This window comes from Camarhynchus parvulus, chromosome 1A, assembly GCF_901933205.1.
Source record: "Camarhynchus parvulus chromosome 1A, STF_HiC, whole genome shotgun sequence".
In the NCBI taxonomy this organism is placed as follows: Eukaryota; Metazoa; Chordata; class Aves; order Passeriformes; family Thraupidae; genus Camarhynchus; species Camarhynchus parvulus.
In genome coordinates, this window is record NC_044586.1 from 17,849,990 (window position 1) to 17,870,409 (window position 20,420).

Consider the following 20,420-nt stretch of genomic DNA (forward strand, 5'->3'; position numbering starts at 1 on the left):
AATGCAAAAGAGCCATCCAAAGTGGGAAGGACAAGGACAAAAGCAGCTATCAGGCCATTGGTGCTAAGACTGACTGGCAGGGCACTGTTTGTTTATAGGCTTTGAAATTTCTTTCAGTACGTGGGCATCTGAGCCAAACATAACTGAAATGTAAGGAAAAACATGTTTCAGAAATCTTCAAGAGCATGAGAAGATTTATATTATGAGTAACTTCCATGTAAGAGAGGAGAGGGTGGTGTGATTTTTAGAGAATAGCAGTGGGCAAAAAGAATTAAACCATGCAAAAAAGAAATTTTTTTCATTCTTAATATTGAAGCCAGATCTTTTTAAATGAAAGTTAAGGCCTTATACTAACTAATAAATGGAGATGATGCAACTCAAATCCTCTACTGGCCATGACACACAACTCTGCTTCCATGGGGAAGTTTGCCTTACCTGCTTTGCATCCAAGGTTGTCACTCTTGGAACTCTGAATCAAATTAAATTATTGTTTTCACAAAAGGAAAGAAGGATAAAAATCTGAGTATGGCCCTTTGTCAGTAATTATTTCTCTTGCAATTCGAGTTACACATGAAATCATTCATCTTTTGTTTAGTAAAGGATTTCATACAGCTCTGACTGCAAAGAAGAAAGAATGAGCTATGACTAATAGGAACTGATCATTTCTAAACATTAATCTGTTATAAAACAATGAAAAATAAAATGAAATCTACTTTATCTTCATAATAAGAAAACAAGAAGGTAACAGGTAAGGAGGAAAATTAATGAAAGACTGAATTTAAAATATGCCAGTACCAAATGCAGATAGTTTATCTCATTCTTCTGGAAAGCAAATGATTATACCCCATCTGATATTTTTAAAAAATAATAAAGCAAACAAAGGTAGAAGCTAATTTGGAATAATTAGTCAAAAGATTCAATGCTGAGGGTGCAGATGTAGAACTGTACACAGTTTCAGAACAGTCTTAGGGATTTAATGCAGAGATGAGGTCTTGAGTTCTTGATATCTCAGAGCCTGTTCCCCCAGTCTCTTGAATTCTCAGGATGTAAAACTATAGATACAGCCAGGTTATCCAGCCCATATTTGAGATACTGATAGCTGGCAGCCACAGAAAGAAGGGTTAGGAGAGGAATTAACTGCCCCTCTGTTTTCAGTCACCATCTCATTTTAAATGTAAAACCTGCCAAGAAGGGGCCAACCCAGAAGGAAAAAAAAAAATTGATGCCCATCTATGCATGGCATCTTTATGGTTATTCACTGTCAGATGCCCAGACAGCTGAAGAAAAAGAATGTTCTTCACTTCCAGCTAGCTGGTGTTTGCTATAGTCTGCTAAGACGCTGCAGGTGTTGGCCACCTGAGGAGATGGAATATCCCTTTTAGGGGCTCTCTCAGATGAAACATGACTAAAATATGTAGGATATGTAATAGGTGCCCTGAGAAACAACAAAAAAGGCTCTCACAGTAGCCACTGAGTTACTGAGGCCCCAGTTACAGTCAGGCCCAAGAGTTACTCCCTCTAGTAATTCACCAGGTTTATATTCTTGTCTCAAAATACCAGGAGCGATCAGGCCATATGGACTAACTGTCTGCCAGTTCTTTTCTGATTTTCCTCCCTTTTAATTTTTTTTAACCTTCTTTTACTTAGAAAATTTAAATCCATTTTGATTTAAACAAGCATGAAAACGCTTCCAAAACTAATAAATTAATGCAACATGTGTGCATATATGCATGAAGCGTATTATTATTAATGTTTCCAATCTAGCAACAGATGAACTTACTTCTTGTTTAAAAAAAACACATACTGATAGTTCATATGCCATGTGTCTACCCGAAGTGAACAAAATCCAAGCAATCCTAAATTCTATATTTCTGTTTCACTCCAAATTCACTCCACAGTGCAGTGGTGGAAACAAACTGCTGCAATATAGCTTTCTATACCAAAAATGTACATGTTTAACAGTTATCCTTCAGCTATCTAGGAATCTGAGATACCTTAAAAATGTACTTATCAGATGTAGATTACACAATTAGAAATATTTGAAACACATAGGTGCAACCCTGCGTTGTAATATCCGGAAAGCTTTGTCTGAAAAAGGGAAATTAGGAACTTCTGAAGAAGGACAAGAAACTCAAGAGGACTACAAGGATGTTGTGGGTTATGCATGGAAAAAAGTAGAAGGGCCAATTTCCAGATAGAGTCTAATCTGCCTACTGATGAAAAAGACAGTAAAAAAATAAATACCTCAGCAACAAAAGGATTGCCAAGGAGAATCTCCATATTTTATCGGATACAGGGGGGAACATGGTGACAAGGAATGAGGAAAAGACTGAGGTACTCAATGCTTTCTCTGCCTCACTCTTTAACAGTCAGGCTGGTTGTTCTCATTGTACAGAGCCCCTGAGCTGGAAGACAAGGACAGGGAGCAGAATGGAGCGCCATAATCCAGGGGGAAAGAGTCAGTGACTGCTACACCACTGACACTGAGGCACACCCAAGTCTAGGGGGCTGGATGGGATCTACCCAAGAGCTGAGGGTCATCACAGGACACCCAGGGAATCAGCTCCAGCCAAGGTGGGTTTGGGACAGACAGCTACTGCTTGACCCACCCAGCTCCTTCTGTGACAGGGTGACCCCCTCAGCAGATGAAGAAAAGGTGGTTGTGTTTCCCTGGACTTTAGGAAGCCTTTGACACTGTCTCCCACACATTCTCCTGGGGACACTGGCTGCTCACGGCCTGGGTGGGCCCTGCTTCACTGGGTACAAAACCGGGCTGGTGGGGAATGGAGCCACATCCAGGTGGGGCCAGCACCAGTGGGGTCCCCAGGGCTCAGCTCTGGGGCCAGTCCTGTTTAATGTCTTCACTGATGATCTGGACAAGGGGATTAAGGCCACACCCAGTCAGTTCATGGGCAGCACCCAGCTGTGTGGGAGTGTGGATCTGCTGGAGGGCAGGAAGGCTCTGCAGAGGGATCTGGACAGGCTGGATCCATGGGCCCGGGCCAGTGGTCTGAGATTCCACAAGGCCAAGGGCCCGGTCCTGTCTTGGGTCACACCAACCCCCTGCAGCTCCAGGCTGGGGCAGAGGGGCTGGAAAGCTGGGAAAGGCCCTGGGGGTGCTGGGGACAGCGGCTGCACAGGAGCCAGGTGTGCCCAGGGGGGCAGGAGGCCAATGGCACCTGGGCTGTGCCAGCCATGGTGTGGCAGCAGGGCCAGGGCAGTGACTGTCCCCTGGGCTGGCACTGCTGGGGCCACACCTCAGATCCTGGGGCACTTCTGGGAACCTCAGGACAAGAAATGGACATTGAGGGGCTGGAGTGTGTCCAGAGAAAGGAACGGAGCTGGGGAAGGGTTTGGAGCACCAGGAAGGGCTGAGGGAGCTGGGGGGGCTCAGCCTGGAGAAAAGGAGGCTCAGGGGGGCCCTTCTGGCTCTGCACAACTCCCTGACAGGAGGGGACAGCTGGGGGGAATCAGGCTCTGCTCCCAGGGAACAAGGGACAGGATGAGAGGAAACAGCCTCAAGCTGTGCCAGGGGAGGTTCGGGTTGGACATCAGGAGGAATTTTGTCATGGAAAGGGTGCCCAGGCACTGGAAGGGGCTGCCCAGGGAGGTGGTTGAGTCCCCATCCAAGGAATGACTGGACGTGCCACTCAGTGCTGTGGGCACTGGAAGGGGCTGGCCAGGGAGGTGGTTGAGTCACCAGCCCCGGAGATTCAGAAGATGTGTAGATCTTAGGAACAGGGTTTAGTGTTGGCCCTGGCAGTGCTTGTTTTATGTTTGGACCTGATCTTAGAGGCCTTTCCCAACCTAAACAATTCTATGATTGCTTCCAATTTTCTCTTCTTTCTTAGTGGTGAAGAAAAATCCTCATTTTAATTCATTTTAAACAATGCTAATTTATTAAATGAAATAATTTACGATCAGTAATTCCAAAGGAAGTGTTCTGATGTTAAAACAGTTTCAGAAGTGGTAAATTACTTTTCCCCTTAAAATCCAGTCAGGGAAAAGAGAAAGAACTCAGAGAGTTTTGTTACAATTAGTTCCTGTGCCAGTGGCTCTATTTACACTTCTTCATGTAGAGCCACCATTTCCTTCTTGATGTAGTAACACCTTTACTGTGTTAAAACCTGGGGAAAATGCACACATACAAGCTACTGTGGAGTAGGGAGGCTGATTCTCACCAGGTGTAAATGGCTCGAAAGCTGGTGGAGCACTGCCAAGCTACTCCAGCTGAAAATCAGCTCCACATAGACCCACTCCAAACTAGTTGGCTACTTGTGTTTCTCTTGGAATATTGCCAAGGGGCTCATCACAGTGCCCAACTGTGTTTACATCTTTGAAACATCCTGAAATTGCTGCTGTCTGGGACTACAGCTCAGACTACAGATAGAGCTGGTAGTCCTTTTGTTCAAGGAGAAAAAGAAAATGGTGAGGAAAGCAGCAAAACAACAGCAACAAAAAAGGCACTTTAAACTTTAAAATCAGCTCTGTCTCATAAAATTAAACTTTCAAGCAAATGTGAAAAATAAAGAGAAAACTGCTGTGGTGGATAGCAATTTCACTTTTGTGGTTTATGGACTGCAAGAAAGTGAAGCCAATTCCCCATAGTGAGATTACAGGTCTCCTCTTCTACAGGTCTTAAATTAAAAACCAGCTGAATCCAAAGTGAGCTAGTTTACTGGATCAGAAGATTCAATTATTTCTGCTAAGTAACTGAACGTGAACTACTTCCTTTTAATAATATACAACTAATAATTACTGCCCAAGAAAGGACTTTTTCCTACCAAGCTAATTAAACTAAAGCAATATATTTTTCAACTGCTCTCAAATTTAACTAAAATGAGGAACATCGAAAAGCAAGTAAATGCAAATCTCCACTCACATGAAGATATCCAAAGCCACACAAAGTGTTCAGACATTACAAGAAATAGTATTTGCCCAAAATTGTTATGTTGAAATCAACATAATTTCTGGTCTATATTCAGCATACATGCATGTGTATGTCCTGCACACTTGTACAGACACAGTGGAAAGCTCTACTGCAAACTGAATGCAAAGCACTTTTGGCTTCATTAACTGCTTAAACTCCCCCTGCAAGAGGTCACAGTGAAATGTGTTAAGGAACTGGTCCATATGCCTAATATACAACAGGCAAGAGGTGTCTAAAGTACTGATTTTCCTCTGTTGTGATGCTCTGGGATTGAACTGTTCCAGACTCCTCAGCCCCAGGCAATGCTGAGAAGAAATTTTATTTGAGAGAAAACATGTTCTGGAATGTTCATCAACAAGAAAAGAATAAAAAAAGTGATATTCTAAACTGCTGTGACTCAGGAATACCTAATAACTAGAATTTATTGGTTTGACTGTGATGGTATTTATGGACTACGATAGGTGTAGTTCGGTTTACATTTTCATTTGTTCACATACCTACTGCAGAGTTTATATAGTTAATAATAACTATACTCATTCAATGTAATATAGAAAATTCACTTGGAATTAAAAATTTTCTATTTTCTCCCATGCACTTTTTTCAGAAATGTTAACGATTTTTGCTAATTCATTTCAGTCACTTAATTTATATGGAAGCATTCATTAAAAAGACCTCTCCTGAATTCAGTATGATTGCTCACACAAGCAGTAGCACCTGTATACTCAGAGCCTGCTGAATGACATTCACGTCTCCTGTATTTTCAAGTCATGTAGAAAATTAAATGCTTTCCAAGACAAATTTATCACATCAAATGCACCAATTTAAGCTATTTTTTGTTGTTGTTGTTAAACAAAAGAAAAAATAAGGAGAACAATGATCCAGTGATCCGTTCCTGATGCTAAAACCTCCAGGATGTTAAATCTCACTTTCTGCCACTGGAAGACCTTTCACACTCCAGAAGTTCAGTATTGTTCAGTTCTCCACACCAGTTTCCCTGAACAGCTGAGCTTAATAGATCAGAATAATTTTGCAGGAAAAACCATGCTTATGATCTTCCATATGCTGCAGACTAAACTCCAAGTGCAGTGTGGTTTTAAGTAGTTTTAGAAGCATCACTTCCAAAATGGAAAATGGCTTCTTGTAAGTATGAAAGAGGAAAAAATATATCCCTCCAGCATTCTGTTAAAATACAATTAAACCTGTATCTATGTGCCTCAGACTGATAATATATTTTAACAGGATGATGAACTTTTCTCTTCTGAACATGTTGCTATTTCTTACACATCTGTCACATCTTACCTACCTTATACTGAATGCCTGAAATAAAATATCTTCAGCATTCTCACCACAGTAAAACAGCCACATCAAGTAGGCTTAGATGCCAAATTTCTCTCAAAAATTTCTGAAATCTGAGATGCCTCATTTCTAAATAGTAAGTAGAATCTATTATTCCCATTGACTACTTTCAGTTTTTTCAAGAACCATGTCAAGTCTACCTAAATTACTCCTTTTGCCTGCCTCAAAGTCACTAATTAAAACAACTCCAAATAATTCCCAACTTTAACAATCAGGGAACATCTACCACTTTTAAAACATTTCTGAGCAGCCAAAACCCAGCAGTCTATAATTCATCAACATCCAGGATTTCTGCATTCATCCAAACAAAACTGTAGCACAGACACAGAAACAAACCACCTGCTCAGAAATGTACTTAATCTGAAGTTTGGAAGTGTTTTAGAGGGAATTTTCCTCAGGAAACAATACAGAAGTAAGTGCACTTCAGTTATTTGTATTTTTATCTTTTGACCAAGTGAGAGTGCAGCACAAAAAGAACATAAAAGGATCAAGTATTTTATTAAGAAAAACATCTAGTGTGGTTTTGTCCAGTAATAAAACATTTGATTCCCTATATATTTTTGTTATGTGGAAGATGCTAAATAGGTTTTTTGATTTGAAAGGGGACATAAGAACTAAGAATTGGAATGGCCACTTTGAGGCAGAAGTTTTTTCTGTGAATTCTGGGGAGTGAAACCCACAATGTAACACCTTGAGCTGCTGCTGCTGCTGCTGCTGCTCTATATGGAAGCCACACTCCCAGCTTGAGAGGTTTATTATGTTAAATGGAGTCAATATATTATTTTAATACAGTTTCATTTTAATTGATGTTCACCTCAATGACTAAAAATGTGTACAAGGCCCCAGAAAGTAAACATTAGGTGATTCATCACTGGCAAAATGAAAGCGTGTCCCTCTCATGAAATGAATCTATAAATCTTTGCTGATGGAAACTGAGTTCAGTGAGGAATGAAAAGCTGTTCTTGAAAAGATGGAGGAGGAAGGCACTGAAATGGAGACTTAGGCCTGGAGTCTGTGTGGAACCAAAATAAGGCTGCCTCAGTTTGGAAGTTACCAGCCTTTCTATGGAAGTGCATGTGCACACGTGCATGCACACACAGAAAGAAGAAAGAGAACATTTGACAAGGAGTCAAATAACAAAGTCACCTACTCTGCGATAAAACACAAATCAGACAAGAAAATAACAACTGAGACAAGAGTTGTGCATCCACACTGGATGCGCAACTTGAGTAAAGACACTTGGCTGGAATAGTCCAGACAACTGCAGTGCACCAAGAAAGGGACAACAGGTTAGAACCAATTTCCAGCTCTCCAGCCAAAGGAGGATGATGATTTGGAGAATAATGTCCCTGTCAAGGCTGCTTTGGGCTGATATTAATGCAACCTACATGTTGATGTTCTTTAAACTGGAAGGAATTAATCCATCTTCTCTGATGAAGCCAGAGCTCATGGGATGAGCATCAGCCAGTTTGCTAAACTCAATAAAAACAAGACTTGAACAGAAAGAAACTGCTTCCCACATACCTTAACTTTCTTCCCTCAGTTCCCAATTTTGGAAAAATAATGTGGCACCAGAGCTGTTGATCCATGTGTAAACATGCCAGGCCAAATCTAGTCAACGCTCCATTGGAGGAAACCTACAAAACCCCAGGAGTCCAGCCCAGGCATCTGTCACTGCAGGACAAATGGTCACAAATGCCTTTTTAGGCTGACTTTAATATTTACTCTCACATCTTCCCTGTCTGGGAAATAAGGAGTTTCTGGAGTTCAGAAGGCCTTTAACAAAAGAACGAAGGAGGAAATGAGAATACATAGACACTAGAAAAAAATTTACTTCTGCAAAAAGAAAAATGAGGTTCTGTTTCATAGGAATAGATCCCTCCAGAAAATTGAAGCCAAGTAAAAATCCACTCTGGATAGAGTCTGGAGGCAATCTCATCCAAAAGGGATTCTTTAAGTTATCCAGACCAATATGTCATTTAGAATACTGAAACTGTCATATGTTTGCAAGAGAGTTGTAATTGTTCCTTCCTTTCCCACATGGTGGAAAATGGAAAAAAAAGTGCTGAAAGAGATAACATGCTCTCCTGCCACCTTGCCTGCCTGTTTGAAAGCAGGAGGACCAAAGTTTCTCCTGCAGCTGTATACATCTACTTACAACTATTATGGAAAGCTAGAAGAAGATCTTCTCCTTCTGCTACTTGCATTTCTTTTGCACCATCAAGTAAAATGTGTACTCTTATCCTGTCACTAATGCACAATCATCCACTTCTTAATAGCAAGGCCACTCACCATTTTCCACCAGATCAGAGCATACACACAGTCCTTTAGCAGATGCACATCTTTTCTACAAACCTCAGAGACCTGTTCTCATGTCCATACATAATTGCACATGCACCTTTATAGGCATTTGTTTTTTACAGGGCATTTCTGAATAAGAACTGTAAAAGGATTAATATACAGTGGACTCGTTCAGCAAGCACAGCAGATCTTGTGCACTGAATGCATCAGGTCTTTTTGTGCAAACACAGTGTGTAATTGTGCAATTAAAATCTTTGGCAGTTACAGAAACAAGAGTGGATGGTATAGTCTATCTTCAAGCTGTGGCTAATACTAAAACTCTTACCTGCAACATAGTACTGGGGGGGAGTGATGAACTACAATAGAAGGCTGAAAATCTGTAACTCAAATACTCACTAATAAATTATTAGTATTTTTCCATGAATGATGTCATCATAGAGTTAATACCCTATCTGATAACAAAGAACACTGTCTGATGACAAAGACCTTCTGCTTCAAATCCAAATTCAAACTTCCACTGTTATCCCAGCTTCCTGACTTCTGAAGCACCTGTTGGGACCATCTACTGCTTGTAGTGAGTGTGATAACAACAGCAAACTCCCTGTTGCAAGGCCTTTGTTAATACCTGCCCATTTCAGGTGTGTGTCTCACACACAGTTCTAGCTCCAGAGTGGGATTGACAGAATCACAGAAAGGTGGCTCAAAAAGGACTTCTGGAGATCTCCTGTCCAACCTACCACTCACTACCTCTCACCACTACTAGATCTGGTCAGCCATGATTGTCTAGCCAAGTCTTGGAAACACCTAAGGGTGTTTTCTCTGCCACCTCTCTGGTGTTCCTGCTGGCTATATTTTTGCTTCTATTACATGACTTTTTGTTGTTGTTGTTACTGAAAAATAAATTAAAACCCTCTAGAAAATGGCTTCATCCTTGGGAATCCTAACAGTCCCAAGTACATTATATGGAATTATTACACAGAATTATTTGAGTTATTCTATCTGACAGTTTGTCTATCTTCATAACAGTTCAGAACAAAAGGGGAGTTTAATAGTACTTTTCAACTAGAAGCTTTCCATTTTACAGTAAATGTTATTGAGAAACAAAAGTCTTCTCTTTTACATTCACAGCAACTACAGGTGGTGTGTGCCCAAGATTGTTTCCAGGTCTGTGAATATGTTCTGGCTATTCCCTGGGTTTTGCTGGGATGAAACCAGAGTGCATTTTCCTGTGGCTTGTTTTTGCAAAAATAAATCAGGGTGTCCAGCCTTTATACTGAAGAAGATCCAACAGTTCCCAGCATCTGTGCTGTACTGAAGCAAGTGCATTAAGAAGAGCAGTGCCAGCAGCTCAGGGAGTGATCCTGCCCCTCTGCCCAGCCCTGTGTGGCACATCTGCAGTGCTGTGTCCAGTCCTGGGCTCCTCAGGACAGCAGGGACATGGAGCTCCTGGAGCAGGGCCAGTGGAGGCTGTGGAGATGATTCAGGGCCTGGAGCATCTCTGGCAGGGAAAGGCTGAGGGAGCTGGGGCTGTCCAGCCTGGAGAGGAGCCCCAGCTGAGAGGGGCCTCAGCCCTGGGTGTCCCTGTGTGCAGGGAGGGTCAGAGCAGGGCCCAGCAATGGCACCAGAGGAACGGGCAGGGACTGAGCCCAGGAGGTTCCACCAGGGCAGGAGGCAGAACTTCTGTCCTGTGCAGTGACTGAGGACTGAACAGATTGTCCAGAGAGGGTGTGGAGTCTCCTCACTGGGGATATTCCAGACCCCTCTGGACACAATCCTGTGCCCTGTGCTGTGGGATGGCCCTGCTGGAGCAGGGAGGTGGGACCAGCTGCCCCAGTGTGGTCCCTTCCAGCCTGAGCCATCCTGGGATTATTTGAAGCACATTGCATTCTTACTGGTGCCCTGCTCATCCATCCAGATCTGGCAGCCAGCTCCATAAGCACTGTGAGAAGCATCATGCCCCTAGGCCAAACAGCTACCCACTGCATTCAGCATTGCCCTGGACACATTTAAAATCTTGGTATTCCTGCGTTTCTCATGAAACTTCTAATGTTTTCACACTTCTCCTCCTTATCATCTATCCTGATAATCCATTGTCCAAGATATGCTTTTGCAAGTACTAATTCCTAAGGATCTGCTTTCGTGCATTGCAAGTGGCATTTCAAAATGGCTGCTCCCTGCTCAATGATAATACTTGTGTAATTAACAATTAAGACAGTTAAATTTTTGTTAGTGAGTAGAGGCTCAATCTAGCACTTGAATTCTTGCCCTTGGAGCCCAGGAGAGTTAGAGCATTGGTTTCTAAGACAAAACACTGTCCCATTTCTTCTGTGAAATTAAAAATAACTACTTGGTTTTAGATAATAATAGAGGACGAAATACCAAGTGCTATTAAAATATTTAACCACACACAAGTGGTACATATTTAAAAGACCTTAGAGACTGGCGTGTTATACAAACTAATCAAGCTCTCATGGTTTAATTTGCAACTAAAACATTTTAAATAGAAGTATAATCTAATGTGTACAGGTTATCTATAAAAATGCAAATGGCTACAGGTAAAAGACACTAAGTTAATGCTGCTTGGCTTTCATTCAGACCTTACTCCAGTGTTCTCAAAGTACATTGCAACTATTGATCAACGTGATTTATGAATGAGGGATATCTCTAGCTTCCAATTATTTCTACAAAAGGTGATGTAAGACAGAAGGTCAGCGCTGCAACTAGAAATGGAAAGTTTAGGTGCATATATTTAAAACAGAAAAAGAAAATTATTTTAGGATATTAGACAAGCAACTGCATGAAATTTGACTTTCTTATGGAGTTCTGAGACCTTAAAGAACTTAAAATTGTGAAGTCTTGACTATGTTTGTAAATATTTTCTAGTGGACAGTCTTGACTATGTTCATAAATATTTTCTAATGGACAAGCTTTTTAATGCTAGTTCAAAAAAAATATTCACTTTACAGCTCAGCAAATTTCTTTACCTTTTTAGAGATTACATTACTATGATGTAGAAAGAAACTGAGATTGATTTCCCAGAGAGGATATGACAAACGTCTCCTTTTAGGGCAAACAAAGCATAGCAACAGAAATGCCAAAGAACAGTGGTGCTCACTAGGCACAGGAGTCTACTGCAGCCTGAAATCCAGCAGCAGCTAGTCAACCCCCCACACAAGAGCTGTTTGTCTTCCCAAGATTTTTGACTGGTGACCTGGCTGATGGGACTGCATCTGCTGCCCTGATAGATTGATGAAGGGCTGTTATTGCTACTGTTGATGTTTCCACTGGACGTGTCATCAATTGGCATGGAAACTTCATTCTGCCTTGCTAAATAGTGAACAAAACAACTCAGTGTGGCTGGAAGACTTTCATCAAGACTCTCTCCCAGATGGAGAAAGCAAATATCTTCAGGAGACCTCGCAACACTCAACTTCCTGGACCATAAAGGAGTGGGAGATGATTTAGCAGCGTTGTAAAACATGGAGTGTGGAAGTGTAGCTATGACCTGGAGTTGCAGAAGAGATGGAAAGTGTTCTTTTTACTTGAAGGATAGATCATGGCAGATAGCTCAGGCAACTTGTGCAGAGTGACAGGATTTGCCACAAAGGGAAGGTGGCAGAGCTGATTTTACACAAACATTATTTATGGGTTAGTGGGTGGACTAAAGGTTTTCTCAACAGGTTTTGCAGATCTAATCACACACAGAAAGTTCAAGTGGTTCTCTTTAGCCTCTATGTAGTGCTACTTTATAGATAGTATTTTGTTTTAATTTCATTTTTCTAGACTTCCATGCAACTTTTGGTACTTCACTGCCTGGAAAATTATTACTGACACTGGAAATATGGTGCCTGGTTACCAACACTGCAATGAAGACATGAGGTTGCCAGACATATTGTAAACAGAGCATAATTACAGTATTTACAGTTGAACATCAAAATGGGAAAAGATGCCAAGTGGCATTTCTCAGAAGTTAATATTGGAACTGATACCACCTAACATCTTCCCAAATAATTTGGAAAATTAAGTAAAATGCACATTGACTGCATACATTGTACACACAAGAGGAAGATGAACTATAAAACAGCAGGTTGGTAGGTTGAAAAAAACCAGAAAGATCTGGAAGTCTGAAAGGGAGAAAGAGAAGGGTGCATTTAAGAGAGAAACTAATCTAGACAAATGTAGAATAATAAGCTCAGAAAAAATTAACACCCATCTCAAGTAACCAAATGGGAAAAAGCCAAATTTCATTAAAAAAGAAAAAAAATCCAAGAGATTTCACAGTTTATTCACACTGAAAATTCACATCAGGGTATATGCATCAGGTTTGACAACTTGTTTGCTACATTTCAGCCTGATGTGATGTTGAAAGGAAGAATAATATATTCCGTTAAAACCATGCCTTTTAAAATACATTTTAACTTATTTTAAACATGTACCAAATGCTCACAAAAGATCCAATTTACAGGCCCATCAGCGGACATAATAAACAGGAATGGGACATTAGTAAGAGACACAGAAGCAGCACATACAAGGAAGTCAGGAACCAAAGTCCATCTGCCTTCAATACTGTCAAGGGTTCTAAGTGATCACTATGCAGTAGAGCAAAATCCATGAAATATTAAGCTGCCACTGAGTTGTTGACTTTAGAAGCTCAGCTAGACCTTGAGGAAAGCTATTACTTTATAAAAGAAAGTAAGATTCTGAGGGATATGCAATAAAAGACCTTCAGAGTAGCTGAAATAAGCTTGCTGAGTTAAGTGACTACTGTGCACACTAATGAACCTCCAATACTTTCTGTAGGATGGAAATTGTCAAAAGAATGTACCCTTGCAATAAAATTAACCTGTAATTAAATAAATTCACTAAGGATAGAAAACATATTTTATGACACAAAAGCCCCCTGCATGGACTGTTAAACAACTGCTCCTGGCTGAGAGTTTGAAGAGCACACCATCTTTTTTTCCCATCATTATTTGGTTAACCATACCCACAGTACAGTACATTATTTTGTCACAGAAATGATTAATTACAAGAAAATATAAAAACTTTATCAATGTGAGTGTTACTTTTCTTCCTAACACAGCAATCCAAATACAGCTGATGCAGACAAAATGGCTGATGTGATAGCAATCAACAATATTTTTTATATATGCTTAAAAACCTGCTTACCAAGGGGAGCCATATATTCTGAATCCCCTCACCGTCACTTCAGAGTCTTGAAGATAGATGCAGTTTGTTAGAAGAGACTGTACATTTTCATAGCTCTCTGGCTTCAGCTTAGAAACAGAGGGGAAATAGTAAAAGTCCTGCTTGATTAAGTCAGCCATGAATTCCTGGTCAAAGGTCAATTCATGATTTCCTGCTATCACAATCTTGTATTCATAGGGCAGGCTACCTAAAACAGTGAAAAACAAACAAATTACTTGTTTTATGAAAAATCTGATAAAAGCAAACAGATAGACAAAGTGTTATCGGTTCCTGTAATATGCTCACATATTTGAAACAATCGAGCCTACCCCTACTACATGTTATTGTAATTCCTGCTGATTTCAGGTAAATGACATTACTGTCTTTTTCATGGCACACTATGATTTAGCATGCTTAGCATTAATGTGTTGAAATTACTTTCAACTCATCAACCTTAAAAACCAGTCTGCAGACTTCTGCTCTACTATTTACTTCTAGTTAATTGCCATTTGTGCTGCAAGTATCATTTACTGTGACAGTGATGATAACTCTTTGACAGAAATTAGGGTTCAAAGAAGATCAGCCGTAATGCTTCATAAAATCATGTCAGCTCTCTTCTCCCAGAGCTGAGGTCTTTGTCAGCCTGTACTGACACTCAGAACTTGGGTCAGAGGGGTCTTTGCCCTGACATTAATATCAAGCCTTCAAGCAAGTTTGGCTGTCAAAAATCCACATCCCACACTGAAATCTCACTCTTTGCCTCTATCCCATGGCTTTTTTCCTGCTCCATTTTCTCAGTGACTCCCTTAGCTCCGCAGACTATAATTTAAAGTGACTCATGTTCAAGAATATTTTACAACCCGTATTTAGTGAAAAACCTTAGAACAACCTCCTGATGAAGGCAAGAATATATATGCCCACACACGTGGGCTCTTCCTGAGAGCAGCACTGAAACAGAAACTTTTCACCTGACTCTGCATTTGGTTATTCACTGGATTCTGCCCCTGAGAGCTGGCATTGCCTGTCTCAAACAGCTCAGCACAAACCTCCTAAGCACATCTGGAAGAAACAAAGAGAGAAACTGTGCAAAGCTGCATTCATTAGCTTTGTTTCTGCACTGTTAATTTGTATCAGGATCAAGACGGTCAGAAGAGGAGATTGGGACCAGAAAGAAATATTTTACTGAAAATTAAACCCGCCTTGCGTAACAGCAATTTTTTGGGATTTTAATTTTAGAAATGCATTGTTGATAACATAAAAATCCTTAGCGATGGCCCAAGTTTAACCTGGAGGCAGGCTATTTAGAGAACACAAAAAACCAGTTAATATGCAATGGCAAAAGTTGGCATGAGTAGGACTTCAGAATAAAATGCAACAATGTGATTCAGAGCTATGGAAACAGAAGACGGAACAGTGCTAGCCTAAGGGAGGTGACACAGATGAACTTTGCCAGATGAAGACGTGGGTGATTCTGAAATACAAGTTTCAGACACTTGGAACACCTGTATTAGGAAAGCTGATGGTACAGGTTCCAGTCTTTCCTATGGACCAAATACATACATGTCTTTATAATATTTACCAAAAACTCTTTTCAGATATTTATAATTACATGTTAAATGTTCAAGATTCAATGATTTACCTGAAAGGCTTCTTTGTTTTGTTTCTGAAACACTTGGCATTTAGCAGATGTGTACTCCACCTGTACAAGCTTTCCAGGTGTGTGCACACATACACAAGTTAAAAATGTTATTTACATGCTGCAACATGTATGGGCATCTTCAGGCCTTAAAGGAATAAAGAAATCCTGTATCCCACAATGTCGTTACCAGCTCCATTTCTGTTCTGTTTGGTAAATCTTTTCCAGCTCATCTGATCCATCCATCTAGCAGCCAAGAACCTGTATGAGCTGGTTATAGTTGTTGCTTCCACTAATGTATTTATGTCATGTTGCTGTCTGTGGGTGTTACTTAGGCAAATTAGCAAATTACTCTAAATGTACAGTTACATTTATTATGGTGGCGGCCAGAGGCACTGCTGTAGTTACAGGTCTGTCAGCTTTTCAATTAACAACCGTGTTTTTGATGAGTATGCATCTCAGTTGTTTTATTCTTTCATTCCACACCAGGATTTGGTAAAAATATTTCCTTTTCTTTGTCTCCTTAACTGCACTTTTTACCTTTTAAATTTTAATTTTTTTACTAACAGGGTATTTTCTGCTGCTTATTCATAGATTTAGCAATGTTTTGTTCAAACTTTGCTCCTTGGAAGACTTTAGAATGTGCTTTGCTTTTTACTCCAAGGGCTCTTGAATTACAAAGTCGGACTTAGGTATAAATCTTTGAAATCTTGTTCCTGCCTAGGCACTGCTGTTGTGAAGTTATGTGTAAGGAACAGATTTCTGCACAATTTGTAGCCCTGGCTTCCTTGGCTAGGAGCAGGACATCCCCAAGGGCACATAATCTTAGAGCTGTTGTAAGGCTGTGTTCCTATGCACAGTCCTAGAACAAACACATTCCCATTTTTTATCCCAACAGCTCTTGATCGTAGATAATTCAAACGCTTCCAGGTTCATCAGTTGTTCCCACAGCTGCACCCATGATGGACTAACTGCACTCAAAAAGACTCTGCAGGGAGTCTTTGTGGCCATGACACCCTGGCTGTGTTAGTCACCACACCGAGTTTTCAGAAACCAGCTGAACAAAGGAAGTGATCTTTCTCCACCACGTAGCACTTGTGAGACCTCCTTTGGAGTGTGGGGTCTCATCCTGGGCTCTTCAGTGACAGGAAAGCTGCTGAGAAACTGAGGCAAGCCCATCAGAGAGCAGCCAAGGTGGTTGGGATGAGAGACTGAGATCTGAGGCTGTTCAGATCCCAAGAAGATGCAGGGTAGACCCTGCTGCTGGTCTGCAACCACCTGAGCCCAGGTAAATGCAAGAGAGAGTCCTTCTTAGAGATGCATGACAAGCAGCAACAGGCACAAGTGAGAACATGCTACAAGGAAAGAATTTTACCATGAGGATGGTAAAAAAGTGAAATAGGTGCCCTGAGCAGCTGGGAAATCTCCTCCCTCAAAGGCACTCAGAGTTCCTCAGGCCAAGGTTCTGGTCTCTAACCATGCCTGCTTTGAGGAAAAGGTTGAACTCAATGTCCTCCAGAGGTCCCTTCCATCCTCCCTGATTCTCTAGATTCCTGTCAATCCACACTGGAAAACAAACCAGAATTTTAAAGAGCCTCCAATGCTAAACCAAATCCAAACCTCATTTTGTGTTTTGATTGTAATGGAACAAATCTATGGCAGACGGGCAATTTAACAAGACTAGAGAGTATGTTCCATTAACTCTGGTGTAAGTATCTCATACTATCCAATTGCAGATGAGTAGGACTAAATCCCCAACTGATAACCAATTAACATTTGATTCTAGCATATGGCTTTGCTGGTGGGCAGGTAGCAAACTCAGTATTAATACAGAAGCTCTGTGTATACAATGATATTAAAGAAAAATTATGGCTGTCACAGGAATCCTGCACACATATCCAGGACAAAATTAATTCCCCAGAAAAAAATAAGGCAGGAAGCATGTAAGAAACAGATCTGCCCTTCAGGAGTGCCAAGAAACACATGCAAGAACATATGCTATGGGAGTCAAAGATGTAATTTCAAACAAAGAAAAAAAAGAAGAAAAGTTATGAATTTGGGGGAAGTTACATTTTTTCTCCGATCTGTTCTTTTGACCAGCCAAAATAAGGCAAGTGTTTTTGTCCAAAGTCCAGGGATCCTTCTGTTCTTGGCACCTGAGAAGATTCTGCTAAAATATGCCTCTAATCTGGCCATAAACTGCAACTAGAATCAGTTGGAAAAATTTTACCTAAATATTTTTCTGTATTAAAATACCACTTGGATGGAATGGGTTATATTTGGAAATTCACAGTCTTTCTGACATTACCAAGGAAAAAAGAAAATTAAGCAAAATGTCCATTTAAAATATTTTGGGGTGAATAAAAATTTCATTTCTAGGCAAAATTTCTTTTTTTCCCCTAAAGTAAGTGCTGGGTTTTTTAACTCTCATAATGTTTAATTTGCAAGAAACTAAAATTATTTTCCTCCATAATCAACCTCTATCCACTTCATCCTATTTGGATTTGGAATGAAACATTTCCAAATCAAAATCCTATCAGAAACACACACTGGCTCAGATTGAGCCCTGGGCTTCTGAGCTTTCCCTTTCAGTCCACATTCAACTTTTGCCTTCTGCCGATTTGGAATGGGGCTCCAAGCCACCATCCACCTCTGTCAGCCTCTGTCTTAATGTGGAATAAGAGATTTCTCCCATCCTTTTCCTTCTTCTCGGCTCCATGACTCTTTATCTCTCCTGCCTTATTTTCCCCTTTCCATTTTGTAATCTCCCCTTATATGCAATATATCTTGCCCTTAATTTAGCAGTTTTAGAAAAAGATATCTTTTTTCTTAGGGAAAATATGTAACTTGCAGAAGTACAATGCTTTAGACTTCTGCCTGCTTGTCACTCTATATCTATCTGAAACTGCCCAGCAAATTGAAAAGCCGTTTACTATATAAAGACCTCAAAGGTAATTATGTTCCCTTGAATTCCCTGAAAGTGTCTAAGGTAAATAATTCCCAATATGAAGGAGAGGTTTCAAAGGAATGAGGCAACTTGGAACCCACAGCAGATCTATGAGACAAGATCCAAGAAGTCAGGCAGCAGTGGCTCTGCTCTCAGAACAAGTCATTACACAAAAAAATCGGCCCTAAATTTCCTCCATCAATATAATTTCTTATCATTTGAGATTAGTTTACTATCAACAAGCTCAGGTTATCATATTTAACTTATATATAGCCAGATGTGTTATCATCTTACAGACATTTTCACTTCATCCACAGTTTTTGTCAGTTTACAGCAAAGCTTCCTCAGAAAGTTTCTTAGCCTTCATTTGTTCAGGATAAGAATATGACAGCAGTTCTGGTAATATAATATGTATAGGAACATATATATTTCTTCAGCAAGGAACATCTTTGTTTATTCCTTTCATTACTGCAGATTACTAATTAAGAAAATCAACCAAACATCTAATTTTTGCATGTTTATGCACCAATTACAGAATTATTGCAGCAATTTTTTACTTCCAAACTCCAGTAGGTTCTTTTTATGGTGAACATAATTTTTACAAAATAACTTGAAGTGCTGGGGAACCATTACTTGGACTACAGGCTGCATAATGCAGCCTGCTGAGCAACACTGTCTCTTTGCTATTTCTCTGCAGCTGAGTTTGTTCAAAGTGGAATTCTGTGTTATTAAGGGTTCATCTTGTTCTATTATCAACCAAGTAAACCAGATCAACACTGAAAATAATCCAAGAGCAAACTCATGGTGTCCATACTCCAGGCTCCTCTTGTCTTGTACCAAGTGAGGCATCTTTATCAACTTTGGACCTCCTCTGAAGCTCACAGTGGTTATCAGCTCCCAACTTTGCTGAGCTAAATGCAAACCTGGACAGGCAGATGTGTTTTGCTTCTTTCCTGGTATTTTGTACTGAGCAAAATTTTTAGTATTCATTAAAAGAAGTGACAATCATGTAAGTGCCCACTTAGTGCTTCTTCCCTCTCATTTCAACCTTTTAGAATACAGCAGTGAGTGATACAGTGGAAAGACTGCATAACTGTCTCAGATTGCTTTTTAGCATCTTTTTGACAGTTCTGTGTTTAAACACTGGTGCTGATGTCTGGGAAATTCACATTAACATACTTTTTGTATGGTGTGTAATCTGGAATAATACTGTAAATGAACACTCCCTCTGAAGTCATCTGTAACCTTCCAGTTCTATCCATTCTTGCATTGAAAAAGCCAGTAATTATACCAAACACTAAAACAGCAAACACATAAAACACTGCTCACGTTGATAAAACAGGATTCCTTAAAAATAGACGAAGGCAAATCAAACTAAAAAAACACCTGATTATAATCCAACTTAGGCTCTTTGATATACTGTGCTTTATACCCACCCACACACATGTAATTGGTCAAAATTACTTCTAAAGGAAAAGTGGCTTCCTTTTAGCCTAGTTTATTTAATTACCCTGCAATTATGCAGAACCAGCCCAATGCATAACTAGGCCATTAGAGTAGCTGCACTGAATCAAGACAAAAGGTTATGTGGATCTGCACCTTCTGTTCACCTGTGGTCTGTAAGAGATGTCTAAAAAATTGCACAACTGCAATGTCTGCCTGGACTGAACCTTCCTTTGATGTGTCCCCTCAGCTTATGGCACTTGATGGCTTGAAAATCACTAACTATGTAAGTCACAGTCCATTTTCATAACTCTGTTTGGGGTTTTTTTGCTTCCTGGGATAGTTATAGTCTTAAATTTTCTGAGGAGATATAATTCCTACCACATCTTTTCTGCCCCCTGAAATATTCTAGTTTTGGTTACAACTTGTATCTCGGGACCATGAAAAGGAAGGAGCTGCGTTAAAAAGTAACAATTAAAAAACGTTTTACACTTCCTACATGGATCTCTGTGCACGCTGATACAGATTCCTATTCAGATCTTTAGATCCCACGGAGGTGCTTTCAGCATCTCCCACTTGTCACCTTCTGGAAGGGAAGACTACAAAGAGCTGTGTGTCAT

General features: G+C 40.3%; 1 protein-coding gene across 5 annotated transcripts in view; it reads right to left on the reverse strand.

Moving 5' to 3' along the window:
- MPPED1 (metallophosphoesterase domain containing 1) overlaps positions 1–20,420 on the reverse strand; it is a 60,926-nt gene that overhangs the window by 15,527 nt on the left and 24,979 nt on the right. For all 5 annotated transcript variants that reach the window (XM_030959522.1, XM_030959524.1, XM_030959523.1 and 2 more), the window contains one exon: positions 13,757–13,982. In XM_030959522.1, coding sequence (XP_030815382.1) covers positions 13,757–13,982 — 226 coding nt within the window. The remainder of the gene's footprint in view (positions 1–13,756; positions 13,983–20,420) is intronic.